Source organism: Prosopis cineraria, unplaced genomic scaffold (genome assembly GCF_029017545.1).
Source record: "Prosopis cineraria cultivar Desert tree isolate PC_DT_omini unplaced genomic scaffold, ASM2901754v1 PC11, whole genome shotgun sequence".
NCBI lineage: Eukaryota > Viridiplantae > Streptophyta > Magnoliopsida > Fabales > Fabaceae > Prosopis > Prosopis cineraria.
In genome coordinates this window covers 9,028,977-9,054,781 of record NW_026555342.1, presented here as the reverse complement: position 1 = coordinate 9,054,781, position 25,805 = coordinate 9,028,977, and the positions used below count along the sequence as shown (strand labels likewise).

Sequence of the window (25,805 nt, the reverse complement as noted above, 5' to 3'; positions counted from 1 at the left end):
AGCTAATACATATAGTACCCAGTGTGACTTTATCACCCAAAACGCCCTACCCAGGCGAGGCATTATTGGGGTCCAACAGTTTTTAGTTGGGTGATTATGTTGATATTTAATTATTTATTGAAATGTGTTCTACAATAAAAGAATATTTTTTGATTTTATAAAAAAATTTAAAATATGTAGAACTTTTTTATTTTCATGTTATTTTTTTAAGTAAATCTTAAACTTGTTCGATGCTCTGTCAGTTCGTATACTTAGTATCGTACCTGACTCGATTATGAGCTTTGTTTTTAAAAGTTCGTTGATTATGAATTAATCACTGAACCAGGTAATTTTAGGTCTGAAACATAGCAGCGGTTAAAACTCGATCCACTTATCATGGCCATGAAGAATGACAGTCCTTTCCTTCTTTCTTTTTTTTTTTAAATAAACCTGAATGACAGTCCTTTCCTTCTTTGTTTTTTTTTTTTCAATAAACCTTAAAAGTCCTTTCTTTTAAAACTTGGACTCATGCACGGGTACGGATGAAAGATTGTAATTGGCACTTCATGTTTTTCACCTGTAAATTTTGGCGGATAAACACGCCGGTTCTGATGCCCTACAACGTGAAACGTGTTTTCAAGTCTGTTACGTGGCAACAAGTGTCTAGACCTCTTTTGTTGCTGCCCCACGTGTACTTCCCAGGGTCTGCATGCAAAATGTCCACCGCCATTGGTTTTCCTAATTTAAAAGCAGATCTCCTTCGTGGTTAAGGCCATGGTGCTTTCCTCCTAAGTACGAAGCTCTCCGTTTTGGTACGAAGCTCTACGTTTTGGTACGAACGATCGAAATGGCCGAAGCCCAACTACGTGACGAACGTGGTAATCCCATCCAACTCACCGACCAGTACGGCAACCCTGTCAAGTTAACCGACGAGCACGGCAACCCCGTCCACCTAGCCGGTGTTGCCACCACCGTTCCTGCCGCCGGATCCCACTATGGCTCTCAAGGCACCGGCACCACCGGTTTTGGGACACACGGTGGTGTAACGGGAACGAATACCAGTGGATTCGGCACGTACGGTACAGGGACTTACGGTGGCGGTGCAACCCGGGGAACGGGTATTGGTGGCGGTACGACAGTGGGGGATTTGATGAGCGACCACACAAAGCAGCATCACACCGGAGAACTTCGTCGATCCAACAGTTCAAGCTCCAGCTCGGTATGTGTGTGTGTGACTTACTTTTTTCGTAGCTAGTATCTGACCAAATATTTACATACTTTGAATCACACTATACGTCGAGTTTATTTTGCATTAGGTTGTACATTATATATAAATATTTGAGGAGTGAAGTAGTTGCTTTGAATTAAACAGTCCGAGGATGACGGGGAAGGCGGGAGGAGAAAGAAGAAAGGATGGAAGGAGAAAATAAAGGAGAAGCTGCCGGGAGGAGGAGGAGGAGGAGAAGCTATAAATTATCCTCAGAACCAGGGACACGTGAAGACCACAACCACAGATACTTATACAACAACTATGGCTACAGGTCATGGTCAACTTCCCACCGGTGCTGGCGGCGTAAAACACCACGACACTGGGCATGAGCACCACGAGCATCATGAGAAGAAGAGTATAATGGAGAAGATCAGAGACAAGTTGCCTGGTGCCCATCACTGAATCACCACCTGCTTCTTACCCACTTGCTAGCTGCTCCTCATGCTTTAATTCAGTTCCTTTCCTGTAATGTATAATTTCACTTGTATCGTGGGTTTGTTTGTGGATGTTTTCCCCCCTATATAGCACGCCTTTTTATTATGCAATTCAGATCTCTCTCGTGTTTAGTTTAAAATAAATGTATGTGCTCATATATCCTAATTAATAAACTAATTTATGATATTGCTTTAATGAAAATGGTAGTTACTAGTTAGTCGAGATTCTTGTTTTTATTACATTAGAGGGAGAGCGAGAGAGGCAGAGAGGAGACTCTTGGCTATCCTCACCATTATCTAGTAAATTGAATGAATCCCTGTATGCCCGGTATCACTGTTTTTGTCGTTTTTTTCCCTCCGTAAAAACAGTGATGTTATATGGGTCCCTGATATTTTTCTTTTTCTTTTTCTTTTTTGCTCCAAACTAATTTAATGTATTTTAGAATGTACATATGTTTTTGAAGAGGAATTTGAAATATTAATATCTTTTATTTTTTTATAGGGAAATACATGTGAAATAGCTAATACTCATAGTTTGGCTCATTAACAGACACACACAACTATGTTCAACTGTGTGATTTATACATAAGACATGTTAAGAGCAAAATAAATATATAAGCACTAAGCGATCAGCAAAATTATTAAATAGATAAATATAAGAAATTATTAAAATTATAAGTATTGATTTATTATAATTAAAATTGATTCTCATATTAATATAAGAAAATAAATTATGCTAACATAATTAACACATTTAATGCTTATTTTTAATAGAAAAAAGTATAAATATATATAATTTAAGGATGTTCCAAAATCATGTCCCATTTTGAACTCTTTTTCATTTTATCTTTTTTTTTAGGCTGAAAAAGATCCATCTCGACATAATCAAGATTGATCCTAGTATACACAATAATTAATACTAAAGGGAATGCATTTTAACTAATATTATATACGTGTTCCCTAATAGCTCACTTTTTTCAAAAAAAAATCCTTGTCTTTAATCAATTTCCATTAAAAATGTGTATCGGTAATTACTTTCTTTCAATTTTATTTAAAGAGGTTGCTAATAGGGGTGAACTGAAATTTTTTCAAAACATCATAATAATTTAACTGGCTTTAGTGAATTAATTATAAGTGATTATAAATAATAGGAGCATGTGTTAAAAGAACTGAAATACTGAATGGTGACCTTTTAGCTAAAAATATATTTTGACAGTATAAATATAATATTAAAAATGTATATTAAATATAAACTGTTCATGTTAAATTTGAGTTGTTTATCGTCTAAAATTTGATGAACAGAATTATTAAAATTTTTTATGATATATATAATTTTTTTTTACTTTAATAAATATAAAATATCCGCCAGATCTGCACCTTCGAAAGCAGCAGAGGCTTCGGAGGGAAGCCAACTCGCCAAGTTTAGCACCAATTAGGAGCTGTTTGAAATTTTTTTTTATTATTATGAAAATTAATATTTTATAAAATATATTTTAAGAATAAAAAAATAATAAAAATAAATATTTTTTATTTTCTCTTATTTTTTAAAATAATCATTATAAAACATTTAATAGTTTTTATTTTTTTATTTTTAAAAATAATATTTTACTTTTTATTTTTTAAAATACTTTTTAAAAACATGTTACTAAATAAATTTTTTTATTTTTTATTTTAAAGAATAAAAAACTATTGTAAGAGGTTTTAAATATGCCCTTAATTTCTGAGAACAATATAATTCAATACAATTTAATACAATTTAATTTAATTGTTAATAAATTTTATACATAATTTAATTTAATTATTAATAAATTTTATAATAATTAATTTTTTTATGTGACGTGTAACTGTAATTCTTCCTAATTTCTTCTCGGCCTCGCCTCACTTCTAATCTCACTTCCTGCTCCTCAGTTCTCACTCCCGCACTCGCACGCTCTCTCGTCTCTGGTTTGCTTCAATGTTCTCGCAGTCCCGCCTTCTTTCTCTGAACCCTACATTTTCCTCTACCTCTTCTCTTTCTTCAGATTACTCCTCCTTTCCTTCTGTTCGTCTCAAATTTCCTTCCACAAGAGTGATGGCCTCCGGCTCCAAGCTTACCAACGGAGGCCACTCCCTCCCCATCGGAATCACTGAGCCTCAAATCAAACGATTCACTGACGTTGGGAACAAGGTGGCCGATGCAGCTGGCCAAGTTATTCGCAAGTATTTCAGAAAGAAATTCGATATTTTTGACAAAGATGATTCCAGTAAGTTCTAAGCAAGGATTTGAGGATTTATTTATTTTCTTATTCTTTTGGAATGGAGTTTTATATGGTTCTTCTGTTTTCCTTGCCAAACCAGTATTTTAGCAAATGTTGAGAGGTTTCTAGTATTCTTCAAAATTTGACTCATGATTTTAATTGATTTGCGAGAGAAATTAAAATAATTTTAACCTTTTCGCCAAGCATATTTTAGTTTGATGATGTTGTCTCGTTTTACCTGATATCTGCAGGTCCCGTGACAATCGCGGATAGATCTGCTGAGGAGGCTATGGTTTCCATCATTCTAGAGCATTTTCCTTCTCACGCAATGTAACCTGATTGAAAATATCTTTGCCCTTCCTTTTGCTTAGTGCCAACTTGACGGAGAGCGACTTACTCTTATCGCCTGATGAATTGTATACGTGTTTGCTGCATTCACATATGATGATTAATTTTGCTAATATTCATTTGCAACTTGATTAAGTAACACATAGCTATCAATCGTATGATAGATGCTGTAATTAAAGGACTAAAGTACGTGCCTTAATTTTTCTCAAAAGTGCAGTTATGGAGAGGAAAAAGGGTGGTGTAAAGAAAGTAGTGCAGACTATGTCTGGGTTTTGGATCCTATTGATGGGACAAAAAGCTTTATCACTGGTAATTTTCTTTAATGATAACTAAATTCTGTTTTTGTTATGGACTTCTAAAATTTGATCATGTCATCTTATTTTGCATGCATTTCAGGGAAACCCTTATTTGGCACCCTCATTGCCCTTCTACTAAATGGTAAACCTGTAAGGATCTCTCCTACTTGGTTGCTTTTGTCTAATTAGAAGAGTCCCCCCACCCCCCCAAAATTATACAGTTGTACCGCACATTCTTGTTCCAATAAATGAAGACAAATTACTTATTTCACCATCTTCGTTATCATTTCTTTGTCATTGTAAATTTATCTGAGCCTTTTTTCTTGATTCATTATTATGCGAAAATTGAAGGAAGAAGAGAATGAAGGTGAATGTCTTATTAAATGTCTATATAGGTGGTATCATGAATTTTTATTGTTGTATTTTGGCATCACCTTGAGTTATTTGAGTTGTAAACTTTCTGTTAACTGTGGTTTCCTTTCGGCAGATTCTTGGAATAATTGATCAACCTGTATTGAGAGAAAGATGGATTGGGATATCTGGAAAGAAAACTATGCTGAACGGACAAGAAATCTCCTCACGTACTTGTGCAAATCTTTCTCATGCGTACTTGTATGCTTTCTTCTTTGTTTCTTTGGTGAACTTTTTATGAATGGTTTCTTGTTTGTAAGAGGGTATTCTTGAAACAGAAGAGTCATCACTTATCTTTTATCTACAGCTTTTCCACATAATATATGTAGGATTGCAAGTCTAACCGGTACCAGAATTTTTCCCTATGTAGGTACACCACAAGTCCACATCTATTCGGTGGAGATGCAGAGAAGGCATTTATCCGTGTTAGAAACAAGGTACATAGCATGTTATCTATGGCATCCTTTGAGGAGTGAATTATAAGTGAAAATTGTGACCGAATCTGACAGTGATGGTACAATTCAATCTCCTGTTTTCATGATCTTTCATTCTTTTGTTGACATTCAGTTATTCTGTTTTTGTTTGTTTTCTGATGACAGGTTAAAGTCCCGTTATATGGTTGTGACTGCTATGCATATGCACTTCTGGCTTCTGGCTTTGTAGATCTTGTTGTTGAGTCCGGTCTGAAGGTCAACTAAACAGTGACATCTCCTATGGTTGCTTGATTGACTTTTGAATCTCTTTAACACTTCTGGCTAAAAAACAAAACTTCTCTTTAATATCATCAAGCTTAATCATAGTATGAAAGTCTAGGTCAACTCGCCCATTTAAATCGGTAAACCGTTAAATCAGTGTTTTGATCGATTTAATAAAATGCATTGTTTGTGACCAGTTTGATCACGGTTCAACTACAGTTTTGATCTTTAACTCTTGAACCAATGTCTTGACTGACTAAATGACTAATTCCATTTTTACTTTTTAGCACCTTAAGCATAACTGAGGATGATTGAAAAATTGAACGGGTGCTGTGTGATTATTTGAATGTCACTATTTGAAGGCTAATGTTAAGTACTCTGAGGAAATAAACGAGTGAAGTTTATGGAAACAATGTATGGAACCAAAGTTACAATTTCAACGGTTCGCTTTTATGGTCCTTATGATGTTAGAGGGTAAAAACGCATGCCATGCATACTGAAGCTTAATCTTGACCTTTTTTTGGGGATTGTCAAAGCTTAATCGTTATTAGCTTGTTTCAGCCCTACGATTTTCTTGCTTTGATACCGGTTATTGAAGGCGCTGGAGGTGTCATAACTGATTGGAAAGGCGGTGAACTCCATTGGGAAGCTTCTCCAACTTCATCTGCAAGAAGTATGTGCTTATTGAATATTGCTCCTTTGGAATCCTGCTTTTTTTTTTTTTTAAGTTGATCCTTTCTTGCTTAATTTTATTTTTCCACTAAATAAATGAGCTGAGAGAGTATGCTAGCCCCTCCCCCCCTTTTTAAGGGAAAAGAAAAAGAACCTGATTAAGCTTCCATTCCGATTTCTAAGAGTCGCATGTGCCAGGTTTTAATGTTCTGGCAGCTGGAGACAAACGGATTCATCAAGAAGCTCTAGATTCATTACAGTGGAGGTGACACTTCAGCCGTTAACATACTACAATAGGTTGTGGGAGTTTGTCATTTTAGTTGGTGCCGTCCAAATACCAGAGACCGTGGATTGAATGGAAGTGGACCTCTCAAGGGTGAAAGATCGCCGGGAGAAACTTGCATTCATCCTTAGATGTTGCAGTGAAACAATTGTTTGGCATTTGTTTAATAAATTGAAGAAATATTTATGCAGCATTGTTGACGACGGTTACTATTTTGTGTTGACCCAGGTTTGGCGAGTTTGTAGTGCTGGATAGCTGTAGTTCGAAAAGGGGGAAAAAATCTCAAAACAGAAATAGGGGAAGAAAAAAAAAACAGAAGGGGCAGGTGGTCGTCCAGGTTACTTTGTTTTCAGAAATTTGGGGCGAGCTAGTTATCTTATGTCAACATCATTAGAGTACAGTAATGTTTCTATGAAGCATACAGCATGTGTTTCCGACGGGCCCTTTTCGAGAGATGTTCAAATTTTCTCCTAATATTTTGACAGGAAAGGAAAACAAACACTAAGAACAAAGTGTCAGCATAATGAAGAAAACAAGGAACTTCTTCCTGTACTTGAAAATAAAAGGAGAAAAGATGGAAATATAATGTAAATATCATACAAAAGAGGGTTCTATAACAAATCCAGAGCAGATTGCAAGGCCGAAGAGAATTGGTTGGGCCTGAGATAGCTTTTATCCGATTAGGGAAGGAAGAGGCCCGACAGCAATAAATATTTCTCCCCTGCCCCCCAGGTGTTTTGGTGATGAAAGATGCGTAACAAAGCTTTCAGTCCTTCCCGAAATCAGCATTATAATGGGCACTTGATTCTAGTTTCTTAGCTTCATTTAACTTGCGCACAGCCTGGAATAACGACAAAAACAATATTGAGATAAAGAGTGCTAAAAGCTCAGTAACTAAGCAAAGGACATATGGGGTAGAATGTAAATCTCAAAACCCAAACTAATAATATTTGTATTTGTATTAGAAACAAAGATGATTGATCTTCCCAGATTTAAACTACACCACATTAGGAATTAGACAAAATGGAATCCAATAATTGGAATATGGATAGAACGAATCGTCTTTGGAAATTTGGATTGTAAAGTCACAGATAATTATAACCTTTTGGTTGGAGATGGGGGAATTCAGGAGTAACACCAGTCTCCACAATGAAAATCCACGCATGAAAACGCCAGCTGAGATTATTTTAGGCTAGATTTTTTATGCAACAAGTGTCGATTTTATTGATGCTCGAATCAATGCGAACGACAGATGGTAGACAGCATGTTTTACATTTTAGCTAACGAACAGCCAACAATAACAACCAAATGAACATATTATCATTCCATTCACGACAACATTATGCATCTAACTAGACTTTCGAAAAAGAGAAGTCTTTACCTTCATGAAATCTTCATGAATTACATAGTCACGTTCTGCACGTATAGCAGACATCCCAGCTTCAGTGCAAACATTGCGAAGATCCGCACCATTGAACCCCTAAAGTCAATAAAATACATGAAATCATCAGGCAAAGGATTTTAAAAGTTGTGAAGATTGGACGTGGATAGGGACTCTTAAGCCCTACCTCAGCAAGCTTAACAACTGCTTCATAATCAATTTCCCCATGTTTTGCAATTCCAGCAGCATGAATTTTGAGGATTTCCATCCTTGATTGCTCATTTGGCAATGGAATTTCAATTTTACGATCAAGTCGGCCTGGTCTAAGGAGGGCTGGGTCAAGCACATCAGGTCTATTTGTAGCCATAATCATCTTAACCTGCAGTTTTAGTCCACATTTAATCATATCCTATATGTAAACAATATAGACAGAATTATCTCACCAATTGCAAATCTTTAAAAAGTTGTGAATTAATTTCACGTTTGGTTATTAAAATGAAATAGAATGAAATGGATTGAAAAAATCAAGATAAAAATAAACTAAACCATCTTTCCTCCCATGGTAAGGATAATAAAACTCATTAATACATACTACAAATGTGAGAATTATCACACCTTTTAAAAATCTCATGAATTATGATTCCTAACCCCATGAACTAAATTACCTCTCCTTTTTATAAATGTGCTCACCTAACCCCTTTGATTATCTCATTTTTACCTTTATTTTTTCAATCTATTCCATTCCATTCCTTTCTCATGAGCAAAGGGGACCTAATTTGAGTAGATAATTACCTTTCCAAGCTGATCAAATCCATCAAGCTGGTTAAGCAACTCCATGAGTGTTCTTTGAATTTCTCGGTCAGCACTTGTTCCCTCACTGAATCGGCGTCCACCAATGGCATCAATCTCATCCATAAATATGATGCAAGGCTAGACAAAAAGATGGCATTAGTTAAAGTCAATTTAATAGAGGCATCTAAGGAAGCATGCTTAATTCAATGGAAGTTTTTACCTGATGATCACGCGCATATCCAAACATTTCCCTAATCAATCTTGCACTTTCGCCAATATATTTATCAATGATAGCACTAGATACAACCTGAACAGCAATAAATTTTCAATTGACAGTACAGGTTTTATTAAAGGCCACATATCAAGCATTTTGTACACATAGCAAAGAGAACAAAGTCAAACCTTCAAAAAGTTAGCATCTATATTGCTTGCTATTGCTCTAGCTAATAATGTCTTTCCAGTTCCAGGAGGTCCATAAAGAAGAACACCCTGTAAAAAAAAAAAAAAACAAAATTCATCAATTCTTATTCTTTAACCATGTGCTATGCCATTCAACTATTTCCAGAATTTACCATACCTTGGGTGGTTTGATGCCAACCCTTAGAAACAGCTCAGGATTCATTAAAGGAAGTTCTATTGATTCCCTTAGCTCTCGAATCTGATCTGAAAGCCCTCCAACTGCAGAGTAGCTAACATTTCCAGGGTCTTCATGAAGCATATTATATACAACTGGATCAACCTGTCACATGCAGGAAAAAATGTGAACAAGCCAAGAAATTGGTCGTATGCAGGATGATAACAAAAGTCCAAAAGTAGAAGATGACACACTTCACGGGGTAGAGCCCTCATGATCGTAAGAGTAGTCATATCAAGAACCACTCGAGTCCCTGCAGTTAGCTTCTCCTTGTCAACCTTACTGCGACAGCCAACCACATACCTAGGTCCGCTGCTTGCTTTAACTATCACTGAAACAAGTTGGATTACAAGCATTATAATTTCATGGCTGTCAAACCAATCCTCCTTTTCCATAATTTAGACTTGAGAGAACAGTAGAAGACATAGATTTTATGAAAAGAATTCATCAGGAGAGATCCTAAATCTGACAGAATGATTGAGTTCCCAATTCAGAAAAATTATGTTACTCCTACACAGCTACATATAATGTTGAATTCAGAAACACACAAAACTTGGCAGTCGATACGGGTAGATGCAGAACAAATTATAATTACAGCGTTCATTGTCAAGAGGCCTCAGAACTTCGCCTATGATTTGGCCAACACTCTGCAGGGACTTCAGATCATCTTCAGTTTTAGAGAAATCCTTCTTCGCTGTCCGCAAATTCTCTCTAACTGAGTAAAGTTGAATTCAAAAATCAAATTAGCAAAGAAGAAACGTTAACAAACTATCAGTCAAGAAGCTAGTACAAAATTTAGCAAAATAGCACTCAATTTTTTCAGCTAAAGTCCATAGCCCCCAGCTACCGCGGGTGATCATGATATATGCGTTAATACTTGATAGTTGAAATGGAATACTGATAATAGAAATTTAATGCAACCGAAATCTGAAGAAAAAAAACAACAGATTTACTTGGGCCAATTGTCAGAGAAGCAAGTAGAACCTATTTCAATTCCAGTGAAAAAGCGTTTAGATAGCATTAATCTCAATCTGGAACTGATTTGGTAGTCCAACGAGAGAAAAGCGATGGGAAGGTGAAAGAAAGAAAGGAGTTAGGGTTTGATACTGGACCTGTACGAACTCTGGAATCGAGTTCCTTGTGCTGGAGAAGTTTCCTCCGATACTCGGTGACCGCTTCGCGACGTCGCGCAGTTTCCTCTGCCTCACTCGCCATTTCATAAAAAGCTATTGTCTCAACTTCGGACTATGAACTAAAGAATCAGGTTAGAGGGTGGGCATTGCCTCCTGAACAAGAAAAATACTGTCTACAGGCCAAAAAATTAAAAAACAAAAAACAATATAAGGTATGTTTGGTTTCTGTTTTATTTTTTTTTTGTTTTTAAAAATTTTTGGGTAATATAATTTTTAAAATTATTTTTCTACAAAAAGAAAAAGAAAATTTGTTTAGTTATATGAATTAAAAAAATTTTAAAATTAAAAAATGAACAAATAATAATGATTATAAACAGTTAATGGTGATGATTTGTAATAAAAATTAGTTAAAGTTATTATAATTTTCAATAATCAAATATAATATAATAAAAAAATATATTTTTAAAAACAAAAAACAATTAAAAATAATTAAATGAAAAATATTTATATAAATTTTAAATTTTTTTGTTTTAAATATAAAAAAATTTTAAAAAATAAAAAACAAACAAGCCCATAATATAATATACTCTTAAAAGCTGAGGCAAAATCTTTTATGTTTTTGTAAAGAAAAAAAATCTACTCTCGGCACATCTCATATTATAAAACAATTTTGAAAGTTTTTGGTTATACCAAAATATAAAATAATTTAAAAAAATTAAAGTTTTATTAATAATACTTTAGAGTATTATTCTTTAAATAGAAAGAGAATTAAAATAATATTCTAATGTTATGATTAAATATATAGGAGCATTTTTTAAAGTTTAAAGTTTTATTTTGAAAAAAGTAAGTTTAGATTATAAGGTGTCATTATTAAGTTTTATTGATTTACATAATATTTATAATTTAAGATAGAGAGAAGAGCATTAACTTTTTATTTATATAAAAAAATTGTATTAACTTTTTTGTTTGTGTGCCTGCAGTTTTTTTTTTTAATGTAAGTTCCTATTACAATTTACTAATTTTTTAAAACCATACTCAAGTTCTTTTTAAAATTAACTTCATAATTTTCGTTTTAATTTGTTGATGGGTGATTATATACTAATTGCGGTAGATTCAAATGTGATACCGATTATTGGCTCCCTTTGGTCCAAAAAAAGAAAAATTTATCTCTAAAGGCTGCAGAAGTCTTGGAGATCGATTTAGTAATATGAATTTAAGCCACACAATCTGTTAATTTAAACCATTCCTGGGCTTGTTTATTGTCAACTTGATTAACATGAATTTTGCCCCCAAAAAAAAAAACAATTGATGGGCATGAAACTGACGTGATCTAAGTATCAATTAAACAGAAGAAGCTTCCGGATTCAATAAGACAGTAAGAATAAAGAACGCAGATTCATCAAATTCATGTCAGATATGTTCTATACATCCCTCAAGCTTTTAATGGCTTGGGTTTGAGGTGATAATAACATTATTTATAAAGAGGCGCAAATGAGAGGCCTTTGATAGAATGTCAAACTGTTTTGAGCACTAGGTATTCAGAGAGACGTGAGAATGCTCAGTTGACAGAGACTCATGATTTGCTGTGAAACTAACATTCCAACGGGCTTATTGCTGAGAAACTATTACATATTGAATATACATGAATCAGAAATGCTTACGCCAGAAACATTCAGATTTAGTAAGTATTCATTGTCATTTAAATCTGTCATTAAAAAAAAAAAAATCGGTTACTGCCTTGACTTGCTGGAGAAGAAGGTGGTCATTTAGTTCAAATGAAATCGGTTTTACTAAATTTGACCAATTCTCTCCTTGGTAAATTCTAAAAAAAGGGCAAGAAAATGTACTGGAATTTACAAAACCACTAAGATATCGAGTCTTGCCAAATTCTATGCCTAAATATCGGGAAACCAAATTCCTGCTTGCAGAGTTGTCATCAGTTTCCTCCACTTCCAATCAAAATCTTGAAATAAGGCAAAACAACATGCTTCTGTTGAAGACGAGAATTAAAACATGCTCCTCACTAGGAGGATATGGAGAAGATAGTAAAAAAACCATGAAGTAATTGCAAAATCTTCTATCCTCCCTTGCAATCGATGTCATCTTCAATGGCTGTCCTCCTGGTTATTATCTTCTTGTCCTTCTCTTCCATTGCTTTCTCACAAGCCCCATCTGATACCTTCACTGCCAACGATAACTTCCTCATCGATTGTGGTTTAGATAACACAACCAACGTCCCAGAGGGAAGACAATTCCAATCAGAATCATAGACTTAACCATTATTACAAGCCAAAGATGACAATGAAGTCTCAGCCAATGACGCCGCCGTGTCCTCCCCCATTTACTTAAGTACGAGGATTTTCAAAGATGAAGCTAAATACTCCTTCAATTTGACTCAGCCAGGCTTCCACTGGGTTCGTCTGCATTTCTACCCTTTAAAAAATGATGTCTTTGATCTTCAGCAAGCTTCATTCTTTGTAAATACAAACAAATATGTTCTGCTTCATAGCTTCAACGTGAACAATAATAGCAAACCCATCCTCAAGGAATACCTCATAAATGCAACCGAAGCACAATTCATCATTTTGTTTCTTCCCCTAAAGAATTCTACTACTTTCATCAATGCCATTGAAGTTGTTTCAACTCCGAACATCTAGATCGCCAACAAAGATACTGCCCTGTTTCCCGTCGGCGACTTCAACGGCTTGACTTGCTACGCTTTCCAACCAATGCACTGACTGAACAATGGCAGACCTCTAATCACCTCTATTAACAACATGCTCGGGCAGGTTTGGGTCTCCAATCAGCCTTTCCTCGCCAACAGTAACATGGCGAAAAGTGTCTCTGTAGCTACACATGCTGTCAAATTCCCCAATAACCTATTGATCTCTCCTCTAATTGCACCGCCAACTGTATGTGCTTCTGCCACAGAAATGGTTGATAATGTGACCAACACAGATTTCAACGTCACGTGAAAATTCGACGTGGGCAATTCTTTTAGCTACCTTATCAGACTGCATTTTTGCGACATTGTGTCCAAAAGCCCCAACGAGCTCTATTTTAACGTGTATGTCAATCAGAAAATGGCGGCTTCTAATTTAGACCTATCGTCAATTATCGGAGCTCTGGCAGTGGCGTATTATAGAGACATTATGGTAAATGCTCCGTTGATGATAGGAGGATTAACGGTTCAAATTAGATCGGTAAATACGGCAACTATGATAATGAATGGAATTGAGGTGATGAAGATGAGCAATTCAGTGAATAGCTTGGACAAAGAGTTTGGGGTTGATGGAAGGAAGGAAGGTGATGGATCAAAACGTGTAGTAATGGCAGCGATTGGGTTCGCTATGATGTTCGGAGCATTCGTAGGTCTGGGTTCTATGGTTATCAAGTGGCATAAGAGGCCTCAAGACTGAGAGAGAAGGAATAACTTCTCTTCATGGTTACTTCCTCTCCATGCAGGTACGTCTATTATACGAAAGCATCAATCGATTTGTTAATTTAAATGCCTTTAGTTATAAACTTATGGGAAAATGACAATGAAGTCCTAAAGGATCAATTTTATTCAAGGTAAGTCCCAAGACATTCTAAAAGGCCAGTTAAGTCCTATGCTGTTTTTCATAAATTAGACTTACAAAAGAAATGATGAAAATGCCCTTATAATTAAATATAACATGTACACTCATCAGCTCCAGTATTTCCCTCCTGATTTGTCTTTTTCTTGCCATTAATGAGAGCTGCATGTAAGTGGTAGGGCTGCACATTGAAGAATATCATTCCTAAAATAGAGTTATGCTTGGAAGAGGTAGAGTTGCCTTAATTACTGATTCAAGGAAGCTCAAGGAGTTGTGTTGGTGCATTTAGACAGGTGTGTCTTTTTTTTCAAATCCCTGCATCTAAACAAAAAAGTTTACTCTATTAAAGTCTGATTTTTTATAAAATGGCTCTCGTAAGGGAAAATATGGAACGTTTTATTGCAACTGAACATGAAAGATTTTTTTGTTATTTCACGTTTCTAAAGATTTGGCATGAAGATTCAATATTTTGCAACTAAAAGTGTAAGAATTTATCATCGAGTGTCCATATCTTAAGATGGAACGCTATCACTGTTTCACTAATGTAAAAATCACTTATGTCAAAAGTAACTTGTTTCTAAGTGATATATTATTACATTTTATTTTGTTTATTATAGGTTAATATTATTGGGTATGATGGAAAGTAGTAGTTTTAAGAAATTTTTTTGTTATTTTCATTTTAGTGGAGATATTGTAAAAGATATGCATGGGACAATGCATTATGATGAGGATGAAAGAATGAGTAGAGAAGGAATGTCTCTTAAAGGACTTGTTAGATTGATTTCATCATGCTTGAATTGTGATTTAAATGGAATAGAGTTAAAGTACACCGTAAAGTTTGATTGTAATGCTCTCTTAGACTTTAAAGATGATGAAGGGATAAATCAATTAATGAAATTAAATGATAATTTTGCTTATGTGTACATCATTGGAAAGATACAGCAAAATATAGAGGCAACAAGAGATTCAATTGATGGGTAAGTTTTTTTAATAGTTGCATGATTAATATTGTGCTAATATGAATATGAATAGTAGTAATAAATATGATTTGAATGGAAATCTAGAGTAGGATATTCAGTTGGGAATTCATATGCTACACAAGATCTTGAAGTTCTACCATGTGCAATATAAAGTATCACAACACTAATGTCTGAGCTAAATGCAATAAAGTGGAAGGATTTGCTAGTAAGACCTGAGCAGGCTTTTGTGAGTGTTGATGATTGTAGACAAGCAATCTACAAGCATAGTATTACACTATGCATGTTATCTTCGTAGCTTATAGGAGAAAATATACAATGGCACTATGCATCATGTTGAGACCCATGAGATGTCAAAGTTAAATGCATTGACAGTATCTAAGCTCATAAGCTAAATCTTTTTGCTGCCTCCTAGAACATTTCAATCAGCTAGCAGACCTCCTCGTGTGAGGATTGAGTCTTAATATCAATAGAAGAAGGTTTATCATTGTTCTCATTGTCATAAAGTAGGTCGTACATGGAAGAAGTATAGAAATTCAAATTCAAGTTGATATTATTGTAAATGAGTTACCACATGAACTTGGATTTGGGTGATATACATATATAGGTAGTTTTAGATCAAGTTAGATTTGGTTAACATATATAAGTTTTTCTACATATATATTGGTAGTATTAGGGGATTTTTTTTTGTACATAGCAATCCCTCTTTTATAAATTCAAGTTCATGTTTTTGTATATGTAGACAATTGATACATGCGGATGCATTAGATGAATTAATACATGTAGATTATATGTACAGTTTATATATTATGTAATCACTAAAAGTGTGTTGTCTTAAAATTTCGAATAGAGGTTACAAATTATTTGTAAGGTAGTTGCAAAATTTGATATGTCAGTTGTAAATTGTAACATCCTGATTTTTATATAATAAAGAAATTGTGAAATTTAGGTTTTGAGGAAAAAAATGATAATAATAGGAATTTATATTATTTGAGGTTATTTAGAAATGATATTATGGTTAGGTATTTAATTATGAATTTAAAAATTTAAATTTAAAATCACATAAGCAATATTTAATTAAGATATAATACATAAATAATTTTTTTTATGTGTGTGTTAAAAAAAAAGAGAAGGTAGAAGGAACAAAAAAAAAAGGGGGTGGAAGGTTGTTGTTTCTAAGTCCCACATTGGTTAGATGAGGGAAGAGAAGAGGTGCCTTCATGTATAAAAAGGAGGGGGTGTGTGCATTAGGAAGCATGAGAGGCTAAGATGCAATTTAGAGAAAATTGCAACTTTGGGCCCAAAGGTTTGAATAATTAAATTCAAACCTATAGTTTTTTTTAATATAATTTTGGGACTCACAATCTCATTTTTATATTATTTTTCTCTCTTCCTCTCACGTTGCTCGGCGTTTTCTCGCAAGGGGGGATTATTTTCTTTTTTCTTCAGGTATGTTCTAATTTTCCTGTTTAGATTAGCATTTAAAAATTTATTTAATTACAAAATTAATTTTATAGTTATTTTTTAAATAATATTAGCTTTCTAGTGATATGATTATTTTGTAGGATAGAGTAAATATTTTGATTAGGATTTTTCTATAGGATAGTTAATCTGATAATATGATGGATTAAAAATATAGGTTAAAATTCTTAGGGATATAGTAAATATTATAGAATATTTTCTTGAGGTTGAAACTCATGTTTAAGAATTTTTGAGTTAAAATCTAGATCTATATGGTTGAATTTATGTGGAATCTGAGACGTAGGGATAAACCTATGATTATTAAATATTTATTTAAGTATGAATAGGTATTTTTGAGGTTATAGAAAGGTGATTTGAGGCTTCAGGATAATTCTAAAATTTTTAATTTATTTTTTGGATGAATTTTTAGAATGTAGAAGGATGAAATTGTGATACTAGAAGTGAATTGAGGATAAAAAAAATAGTTCATTAGGGTACGAGAATTTTAAAAAAGAATTTGAGAAGTTAAATGAGGCATAAATCTTAAATTAGTGTTAATATGGACTATAGATTTAAGACTTTCTAACTCTTTAAATTAGAGTTATTTATTTTAATGTAAAATTAATATATAGTATTGTGAAATAATTATGTAGATTATATTGACAAAGATAGTGGTGAAAAAGAAGTTGTGAAGGGGAACTTGTTATTCAAGACACAAGGTAACCATTATTAATGTGTTGTGATGAGTGTGTTTGTGAATGGTTATGTGTTGTTTTGTTGTTTGGAAAAATTATGAATTATTGAAAATAAATACTGTATATACTTGTTTGAAATTATTGCCAAGTGGGTTAAAAATTTATTTTTGTTTATCATGATGAGATATTATTGTTCGGATATATTCCTGTTTGGATATTTGAATGATGCATGACTTGTCAGGGTATTTTAATGTATGGTGTTAATGGGAATTTCTGTTCGGTTAATTATTACCACGTGGTAAGCCCTCATTGGACCCAATGAGTGGCGTGTCGCTTGGTCCAACTCACCTTTGGCCGGGTGATTTGGCGTCCGAGCATGGTGAAAGGAGGATATAAGGTGCAGTCATGCAATTAAATACTTGTTCGGTTTGTTTGAAAATATTGTTTGGTTAAATGTTTTGTGTGCCCACTTAGCAATCACATGATTAGTTACATCCGCATGTATCATTACATATTAATTTTTGGTTACTGGGACTTTTAAGTCTCATTCCCCGTGGTTAATATTTTTACAGGAGCGAGTCCGGCCGAGAAAGCACCAGAGGTGTAACTGTGGTGTATGAGACACCATCTTTTACGTTGCCTCTTATTTTAGATTATACAATGTATCTTGTGCCAATTTAGGACATATCTTCTTTGTGAAGCATGTAAACTCTAATCCTTTTTATTAAAAGTATTTATATGACCAAGAGAATTATGTCTGTCGCTCTTGATTTATGATCTGATTTGAATAACATGCTATGAGGATCATGTCTGTCCCTCATGGTTCTAATTGTTTTTTTTGAGATATTTTAAGACCTGTGGTATATTGTCTTGGATGTATCGCGGTAGAAATTTTTCTACCATGATAAGGGTTCAATGAAAAAAAAAAGGATTTGTTGAATTAATAACTTGTGAAAAATCGGTCTGTAAATTTGAGGGTGTTACATAAATTACTGGAGCCATGTCCTAAAATAATTTAGTAGCTTTGCAAGTTCAAGAATTTAAAAGTTATTCCACTCAAAATTTTGAGAAGGAGTTGCAAATTATTCGTAATAAATTTGTAAAATTTGGTATTTCAGTTGTAAATTACTGGAGCGTTATCCTAAAATAATTTGATAGCTTTGTAAGTTCAAAAATTCAAGTGATTCCACCTAAAATTTTGAGAAGAAGTAGTAAATTATTTGTAATGAAGTTGCAAAATTTGGTATGTCAGTTGTAAATTACTGGAATCATGTCTTAAAATAATTTGATAGTTTTACAAGTTCAAGAATTCAATAGTTCTTCCACCCAAAATTTTGAGAAGGAGTTGTAAATTATTTGTAAGAAAGTTGCAAAATCTAATGTTTGAATTGCAAATTACTAGAGTGTTGTTTTAAAATAATAACTTTCTTAAGAATTCAATAGTTTTTCTACCCAAAATTTTGACAAGCAATGGCAAATTTGTCTCTAGATAGTTGTAAAACTGGGTACCTAAATTGCTTGACAATTTGATTGATTGGGTATTATATATAGCTTGAACATTACAAATATGTTTCAATATTAAAAGTTGGGAATAAAATTGTGAAAACAAATTACAGAGTTACAAAGTTGCAAACTTGATCAATTGGATATAATGTATAACTTCGAACTTAAAATCCATTTGAGCATGTCCTCACTTGTACAAACTACATAGTCCCCTTTCAGCTAAGACATTCAGGAAAAAAAATTGAAGAAGAAGCAATTTCTGCATAATCGAAATGGTGAATGTTGATGAGGATCAGATTCTTCAGCTAGGCAAATACATCACACCCATCAAAGATTAATGACCAAAATAGATTACAGATTAATGACCTAAGCAACTGATCACTTAGGGCAGAGAAGAGACATCAAACAGGACTACAATAGAGATGACAGACAGCTTTACTAGATAGTTCAGGGAAGAGATGATAGAGAGCTTTACTCGCTTGCAATGAGATAAGGAAGAGACGACGAATAGGGCAGGGAAGAGATGACGAACAGGGCAGGGAAGAGTCGAGAAGGAGCAACCTCAAATTTTCATCAGCCAAATAAGGGTATTTCAATCATTTCTCATTATATTAAAATGCTACTCAAGGACCTAGAGACTTAACTGGCCTTTCAGAATATCTTAGGACTTACTTTGAATAAAATTGATCCTTTATGACTTAATTGTCATTTTCCCTAAACTTATCGGTCAAATTGCCAGTTAAAAAAAATTATAGGTCAAATTTTTTTAAAAAAATGTGATAAATAATTAGATAACAAAATGTTTAGATTGATTATTTTAAAAAATAACCAATACATACATACATACATATATATAATATCAAAAAAAATTTCTCCCTATAATATTAGGAAAAGCTTTTAAAATTCAAGGAATTAATGACTAAGTCTTGATAATTTTTTTGAAAAATAAATTGAATGTCAATTTAAATAGTTATAAATTTATGAATTTCAATCATAAATAGGATATGTACCTTATAAATATATTTCTTAAATTACAATTAGTTTGAATTAATATTTATCATTATTTTTAAAAAAATTATTAAAACCTAATTGTCATTAATATATTCTTGTTTTTAGACATCCACTGTCATTTACCCTTAAAATTTTGGTTGAAAAATGATAAATTTCAAATGAAAAATATCATTTAAACGCCACTTACACAAATTAATATCAAACAAAGATTCAAAGATTTTGAAATATTACTACAGGACTAAGAAAATGATTTGAAAATAATTTTAGATAGAAAAAAAATTATGATGCCACTATTTTTCTTTTCCTTTTTTATAGTCTGTCAACTAGCTAATGGTTTTTTTTGTTCTTAAATGTAAATAGGTGTTTGTTAATTAATAAATTGCTACTTGTTAAAATATAAGACACTTGTCCCTTGTCACAATTAAGTTTTCTCATATTCTTAAACTTGTTAATTAGTAAATAATTTATTGTTAAATGTGAATGGATACTTGTTATTGAAGAATAACTACTTGTTGAGATATGATATACACTTGTCCCTTCCCACATAATCAAACTCTTTCATATTTTTGAACATAATCAAGCTCTTTCATATTCTTGAAATATAATCTACACTTATCCCTTCTTACAATCAACCTCTTTTATATTCTTGATCTTCTCATTTAGCAAAAGGTTCCTTGTTAAATATGAATAGGTACTTATTAATTAATAAATGATTACTTATTGAAATATGATCTACACTTGTCCTTTCTCACAACCAAATTTTTTCATATTTTTGAACTTGTTAATTAGCAAAAGGTTTCTTGTTAAATGTGAATAGATATTTGTTAAATGACAAATGACTACTTGTTAAATAAAAAAGAAAGACAAGGGTATTATAGTATTTTTCTATCTAAAATTATTTTCAATTTAGTCTATTGGTCTTGTAATGATATTTTAAAATTCATTGATCCTTGATTGATATTAAAAAAATTTCAAATCTTGGCAGCGTTAGTAAAGAAAATTTTCTCCATTTCGCACTATTTTCGTCTGCATTTATAGACCAAAAACAAAATGAACAGGTGATGCAAGCTTTATAAGAGGCAGTAAGACCTCAGGTTCCCACTTGAGCTCATTAGTGGGTTTAGGTGGATATTTCTCTTTAATAGAGTTACAAGAAGCAACTAAGAATTAGGATTCTAAAGCCATAATCAGGGTCGGTGGATTTGGTAATGTTTATCTTTGTGTGATTAACGATGGAACTCAGGTTACTATTAAAAGAGGAAACTCAAATTTTGAGCAAGGAATCACTAAATTTCAAATAAAAATTCAAATGTTGTCTAAGCTAAGACACAGACACCTCATATCCTTAATTGGGTATTGTAATGAAAATGGAGAAATGATACTAGTCTATGAGTACATGTCTAATGGACCCTTGAGGAATCATTTATATGGCAAGAAATTACCCCTTTTTTCATAGAAGCAAAGGCTAGAAATTTGCATTAGAGCAGCTCATGGACTTCATTATCTTTATACTGGTACTACACAAGGTATAATCCACCATGATGTCAAGACAACCAACATTTTACTTGATGATACCTTTACAACTAAGGTAGCTGATTTTGAGCTTTCTAAGGATGGCCCAATGGGCCAAAGGCATGTTAGCATAGCAGTGAAGGGTAGTTTTAGGTATTTAGACCTCGAGTACTTTAGATTGCAGCAATTAACATATAAATCTGATGTGTACTCATTTGGGGCAGTCCTATTAGAGGCACTCTATGTAAGGGCTCCCCTTAACCCTCAATTGCTAGAAGAACAAGTGAATTTGGCTGATTGGGCATTGCGATGGAAGAAAAAATGCTTGATTGAGAAGATTATAGGCCATATACTTATAGAAACATGTGATCCAAGATCAATAAACAAGTTTATTGAGGCTACTGATAAGTGTTTAGCTGATTATGGGGTAGATAGGCCTTTAATGGGAGATGTGTTGTGGAATTTAAAGCATGCTTTGCAACTTCAAGAAGCTTTCTTACAAGCAAATGTTGATAATGAGAGTGAGACCAAGCCTCCTCCTACTCCTACTCCTACTCCTACTCCTATTCCTACTGCTTCTAGTCATCATGATCTCTCAATTTCTCCTCAAAAAGCAAATAATAGCAATAATGACACAGAAGAGAAACAAGCTATTACTATTGAAATACATTCTGGAACTACCATGTTTGATCAATTGTCTAATGTTACTGGTCGATAAGAATAAAAATCCTAATTATCTCTTCCATCGATCCAACCATCAACATCTAGGCTACTTTAAATTTAAACATGTTAAGAAAAAAATTGGATTTATTGTGTCTCAAAATATTCATAATATCAAAAAAGAGAGTAGATATATATGGCTTGTGATATATCTTGTAAGATTCATAATTTTAAGTAGATTTTGTGTAACAGCCCTCTGCTCATCCCATCTCCCTGAGGTCTTTTGCGGCGCTGGATACTCTCCCCCCAGGCCCCACAATAAGGCGACCCCACCCCTTACGATGAGTATCAGGAGACAAAGGCTTCCCCGTAGTAGTGTGCAAGATTATTCTCCTTACGGAGAGCCTCCCCAGGTTCGATCCTCCAACCTCTCCTACATAATAAAGTTGAGGCTGAACCTAGTACCACTGAGTACCTCAGGGAGGTGGAGTGAGCGGAGGGCTGTTACATTAAAAAGCGCCTTTTATATAACAGCCCTCTCGGTCACCACTGCCTCTCTAGGGTCTTTTTCCAGTGCTGGACAACACACATGTTACCACATGATTACTGACTTTCCCACCAGTGGTATGATGGTTATTCCTCACCCCACCCTCACGGGGGTCTTTTGGAACCTCCTCAGACTCGAACCTCCAACCTCTACCACCTTAACGAAGTTAAGGCTAAGTCTGGTACCATTGAGTCAAGTTGACTCAATGGTACCAGGTTCAGCCTCAACTTTATTATGTAGGAGAGGTTGGAGGATCGAACCTGGGGAGGCTCTCCGCAAGAGGAATAATCCTGCACACTACTACGAGGAAGCCTTTGTCTCTTGATGCTCACCGTAAGGGGTGGGGTTGCCCTGTTGTGGGGCCTGGGGGGAGAGTGTCCAGTACCGCAAAAGACCTCAAGGAGGCAGGGTGAGCGGATGACTGTTACATAAAAAGTTGACTCAATGGTACCAGGTTTAGCCTCAACTTTGTTATGTAGGAGAGGTTGGAGGATTGAACCTGGGGAGGCTCTCCGCAAGGGGAATAATCCTGCACACTACTGCGGGAAAGCCTTTGTCTCCTGATGCTCACCGTAAGGCGTGGGGTCGCCCTATTGTGGGGCCTGGGGGAGAGTGTCCAGCACCGCAAAAGACCTCGAGGAGGTAGGGTGAGTGAAGGGCTGTTACATTAAAAGGCCTTTTAATGTAACAGCACACTGGGTCACCACTGCCTCTCCAGGGTCATTTTCCAACGATGGACAACACACATGTCACCACATGATTGCCGGCTTTCCCACCAGTGGTATGATGATTATTCCTCACCCCACCCTCACAGGGGTCTTTTGGAACCTCTCCAGATTCGATCCCACAACCACTACCACCTTAGCGTAGTTCAGGCTGAATCTGGTACCATTGAGTCAAGCGGGAAATAATCCTGCATACTACTGCGGAGAAGCCTTTGTCTCTTGATGCTCACCGTAAGGGGTGGGGTTGTCCTATTGTGGGGCTTGAGGGAAAAGTGTCCGCCTTTTAATATAACAGCCCTCTGGGTCACCCCGTCTCCCCGAGGTCTTTTCTCAGTACTGGACACTCTCCTCCCAGGCCCCACAATAGGGTGACCCCACCCCTTACGGTGAGCATCAAGAGATAAAGGCTTCCCCGCAGTAGTTGACTCAATGGTACCAGACTTTGCCTCAACTTCGTTAAGGTGGTAGAGGTTGGAGGTTCGAGTATGGGGAGGTTCCAAAAGACCCCCGTGAGGGTGGGGTGAGGAATAACCACTGTACCACCAGTGGGAAAGCCGGCAATCATGTGGTGACATGTGTGTTGTCCAGTGTTGGGAAAAGACCTCGAGGAGGCGGGGTGACCCGGAGGGCTATTACACCTTATGTCACTGATACGAAATTGTGGGCTATAATACATTGGGATCATCTATGAAATGAGACTATCCTAACCATTTATGGGTGAGAGGCTACCCGACTAAGATTGCCTAACTCATCAGTAGGTCACGGTTTCTCTCAAATCAAACATTATAAGCTGTCATTCTTCCTAAACTAGCTTTCTTATTAAATAAGTAAAAAACTAGTTGAGTTTAAGACTCTTGTAAAACAAGTGAGATAGTCCCTCGTCGAATAAGTGGGACAACACGTATAAACAAATCTAGGCAAAACATCGAGCTTTGATGAAAGCTTTACCATGAATTTAGATTTATTCATTTCAAATTCTCCCAATGAAGACATCTCCGAATTGGATTAGGATTAGCATAAGCAAGAGTGACAAAGCCCATGTGATAACTACTAGTTTTAATGGAGAGATAAATAAATAGGGCATTAGTTTTCAAAATAGAAACATGTTGAATTGTGTCACTTTATAGAACCTAAATAGCTCCATTGTATCCCTTATCATCAACCACAGTGTGATCATGAAAACCCAATTTATTAGTAATTTTATGGGCTTTTTTACCCCTCAAATGGGCTTCCAAAATAGAAACCAAATCAACTTTATAAAAATTCTGGGCATCTCTAATAATATTAGAAAAAATTTTAGAGCCAGTACCTCAAGAATTCCATATTAAACGATTCCTAAACAAAATTAATTCGAAGGGTGGGATTGTAAGTCCTCAGAAGCCTAATCACAAATAATAAGCTTACTTGAATCACTATAAGTGTGGCACCCACGGCGTGATCCTTGCCCAATAAATCCATACCAGATTTAGATTCAAGAAGATGGTCGACTGGGCTGCTGAAATCAAGGCCCAAGATCAATGCAGATCCTCCACTCAAGCCTAGCTTCATCCTGCTCCAAATCGTGAATCTCACTCTTACCTACCATGATTCTTAAGCCCGCTAGAATTGGTTTTCAGTTCTCCCTCTATTCAAATTAAATACCAAGTTAATTTATTCCCAATCCAACCACTAGTCTAGCCTTGTTTTTTCATCTTTTTTAACTCTTAAATCGTATAACTGTGTCTTTTTATGTTTAAAATTAACTCGAACTTTTTGAATTGAAAAAGTAACTTCAACATGCTGAATAATCATCATTTAAATCACAAGTTTTAAAATGTAAATCATTAATCACTAAACACTGGTTAATTACATATTGATTAACATAATAAATATAAAATTTAAAATGAATATGATATTTACAAGCCTTCAACAGAAATGTTTATTCTTCAAATTTCGTCTTATTGAAATATACATGTTTTTATATAAAAATCATCATATGGATTATTGATAATTAACCAGTGTTGACTAGTGTACTGCATGGAGTGTAAAAGTTAAATTATATTATTCATAACTCATCTAAAATAGAGCTGGTGGCAGGGCGGGTACCCTAAATAAATTTGAACTATAAAAAACTCATATAAGTAGTAACGAATCCAGCATATGATATATTGGGGTCTAACATGAAAAAATTCATGAAATTGGGGGTTGGGGAATTCATTTTCCCAAGTAAAAATGAAGAAAATTCATTCAAAAATTTGTGACATGGGGGTAAGCACCCCTCCTTAGCCCCCTCAAGATTCATCCCAACATATAACCAAGCCCAGTCATAATATTATCGTGTCTTTGGTGTATTTGGACTAGCCAAATCAAAACACTTGAATTATCAATCCCCTCCTCTAAATTTTTTAATCAAATTTTTTCTATTTTACCTTAAAATTATTTATTTTTATTATTATAAAACATGTAAAATATACATTTTGAAATACTTGAAAAATGTAGCAGAGCCAATTTCCTTTTAAAAAAATTGTGGTTCTTAAAGTTTAAAAATCAATACTAAAATATATTTTAAATATTATTTCAAGACATTTTATA

The 25,805-nt window shown here is 34.4% G+C and overlaps 3 protein-coding genes and 1 pseudogene across 8 annotated transcripts; 3 read left to right on the top strand and 1 right to left on the bottom strand.

Moving 5' to 3' along the window:
* Positions 1–677: 677 nt before the first annotated feature.
* LOC129286895 (late embryogenesis abundant protein) lies at positions 678–1,827 on the top strand. The gene is made up of 2 exons (XM_054922987.1): positions 678–1,198; positions 1,352–1,827. Exons 1-2 carry the CDS (start codon positions 827–829, stop codon positions 1,649–1,651), a joined length of 672 nt encoding a protein of 223 aa, XP_054778962.1. The 5' UTR covers positions 678–826; the 3' UTR covers positions 1,652–1,827.
* Positions 1,828–3,570: 1,743 nt separating this feature from the next.
* On the top strand, positions 3,571–6,834 carry LOC129285765 (bifunctional phosphatase IMPL2, chloroplastic-like). 6 transcript variants are annotated; one of them, XM_054921636.1, is made up of 9 exons: positions 3,571–3,926; positions 4,172–4,250; positions 4,486–4,577; positions 4,665–4,714; positions 5,052–5,176; positions 5,346–5,412; positions 5,575–5,664; positions 6,232–6,343; positions 6,541–6,834. In XM_054921636.1, the coding sequence occupies exons 1-9, from the start codon at positions 3,638–3,640 to the stop codon at positions 6,609–6,611; spliced, it is 975 nt and encodes a 324-aa protein (XP_054777611.1). In that variant the 5' UTR covers positions 3,571–3,637; the 3' UTR covers positions 6,612–6,834. The 6 variants fall into 6 exon arrangements, 5 of the variants coding, with proteins under 5 accessions (XP_054777611.1, XP_054777610.1, XP_054777613.1 ...); XM_054921635.1 differs by having other exon boundaries at positions 6,526–6,834; XR_008587295.1 differs by lacking the exon at positions 6,541–6,834 and having other exon boundaries at positions 5,575–6,144; positions 6,232–6,341.
* Positions 6,835–7,078: 244 nt separating this feature from the next.
* LOC129285764 (26S proteasome regulatory subunit S10B homolog B-like) lies at positions 7,079–10,704 on the bottom strand. The gene is made up of 10 exons (XM_054921634.1): positions 10,545–10,704; positions 10,028–10,147; positions 9,627–9,763; positions 9,376–9,537; positions 9,201–9,287; positions 9,019–9,105; positions 8,799–8,936; positions 8,194–8,385; positions 8,007–8,105; positions 7,079–7,466 (listed from the first exon to the last, which is right to left on the bottom strand). Exons 1-10 carry the CDS (start codon positions 10,645–10,647, stop codon positions 7,392–7,394), a joined length of 1,200 nt encoding a protein of 399 aa, XP_054777609.1. The 5' UTR covers positions 10,648–10,704; the 3' UTR covers positions 7,079–7,391.
* A 1,969-nt stretch (positions 10,705–12,673) lies between these two features.
* Positions 12,674–22,020, top strand: LOC129284791 (probable receptor-like protein kinase At4g39110; annotated as a pseudogene).
* The last annotated feature ends 3,785 nt before the right edge of the window (positions 22,021–25,805 follow it).

Bases quoted from the DNA above. Each gene is read 5' to 3' on its own strand.
- LOC129285764 (XM_054921634.1), bottom strand. From the start codon at position 10,647: ATGGCGAGTGAGGCAGAGGAAACTGCGCGACGTCGCGAAGCGGTCACC. The intron at 10,148-10,544 runs GTCCAGTATCAA...AACTTTACTCAG, and splicing joins CGATTCCAGAGTTCGTACAG to TTAGAGAGAATTTGCGGACA. The intron at 9,106-9,200 runs GTTTGACTTTGT...ATTGCTGTTCAG, and splicing joins TAGATGCTAACTTTTTGAAG to GTTGTATCTAGTGCTATCAT.
- LOC129286895 (XM_054922987.1), top strand. From the start codon at position 827: ATGGCCGAAGCCCAACTACGTGACGAACGTGGTAATCCCATCCAACTC. The intron at 1,199-1,351 runs GTATGTGTGTGT...TGAATTAAACAG, and splicing joins ACAGTTCAAGCTCCAGCTCG to TCCGAGGATGACGGGGAAGG.
- LOC129285765 (XM_054921635.1), top strand. From the start codon at position 3,638: ATGTTCTCGCAGTCCCGCCTTCTTTCTCTGAACCCTACATTTTCCTCT. The intron at 4,715-5,051 runs GTAAGGATCTCT...TCCTTTCGGCAG, and splicing joins TTCTACTAAATGGTAAACCT to ATTCTTGGAATAATTGATCA. The intron at 5,413-5,574 runs GTACATAGCATG...TTCTGATGACAG, and splicing joins TTATCCGTGTTAGAAACAAG to GTTAAAGTCCCGTTATATGG.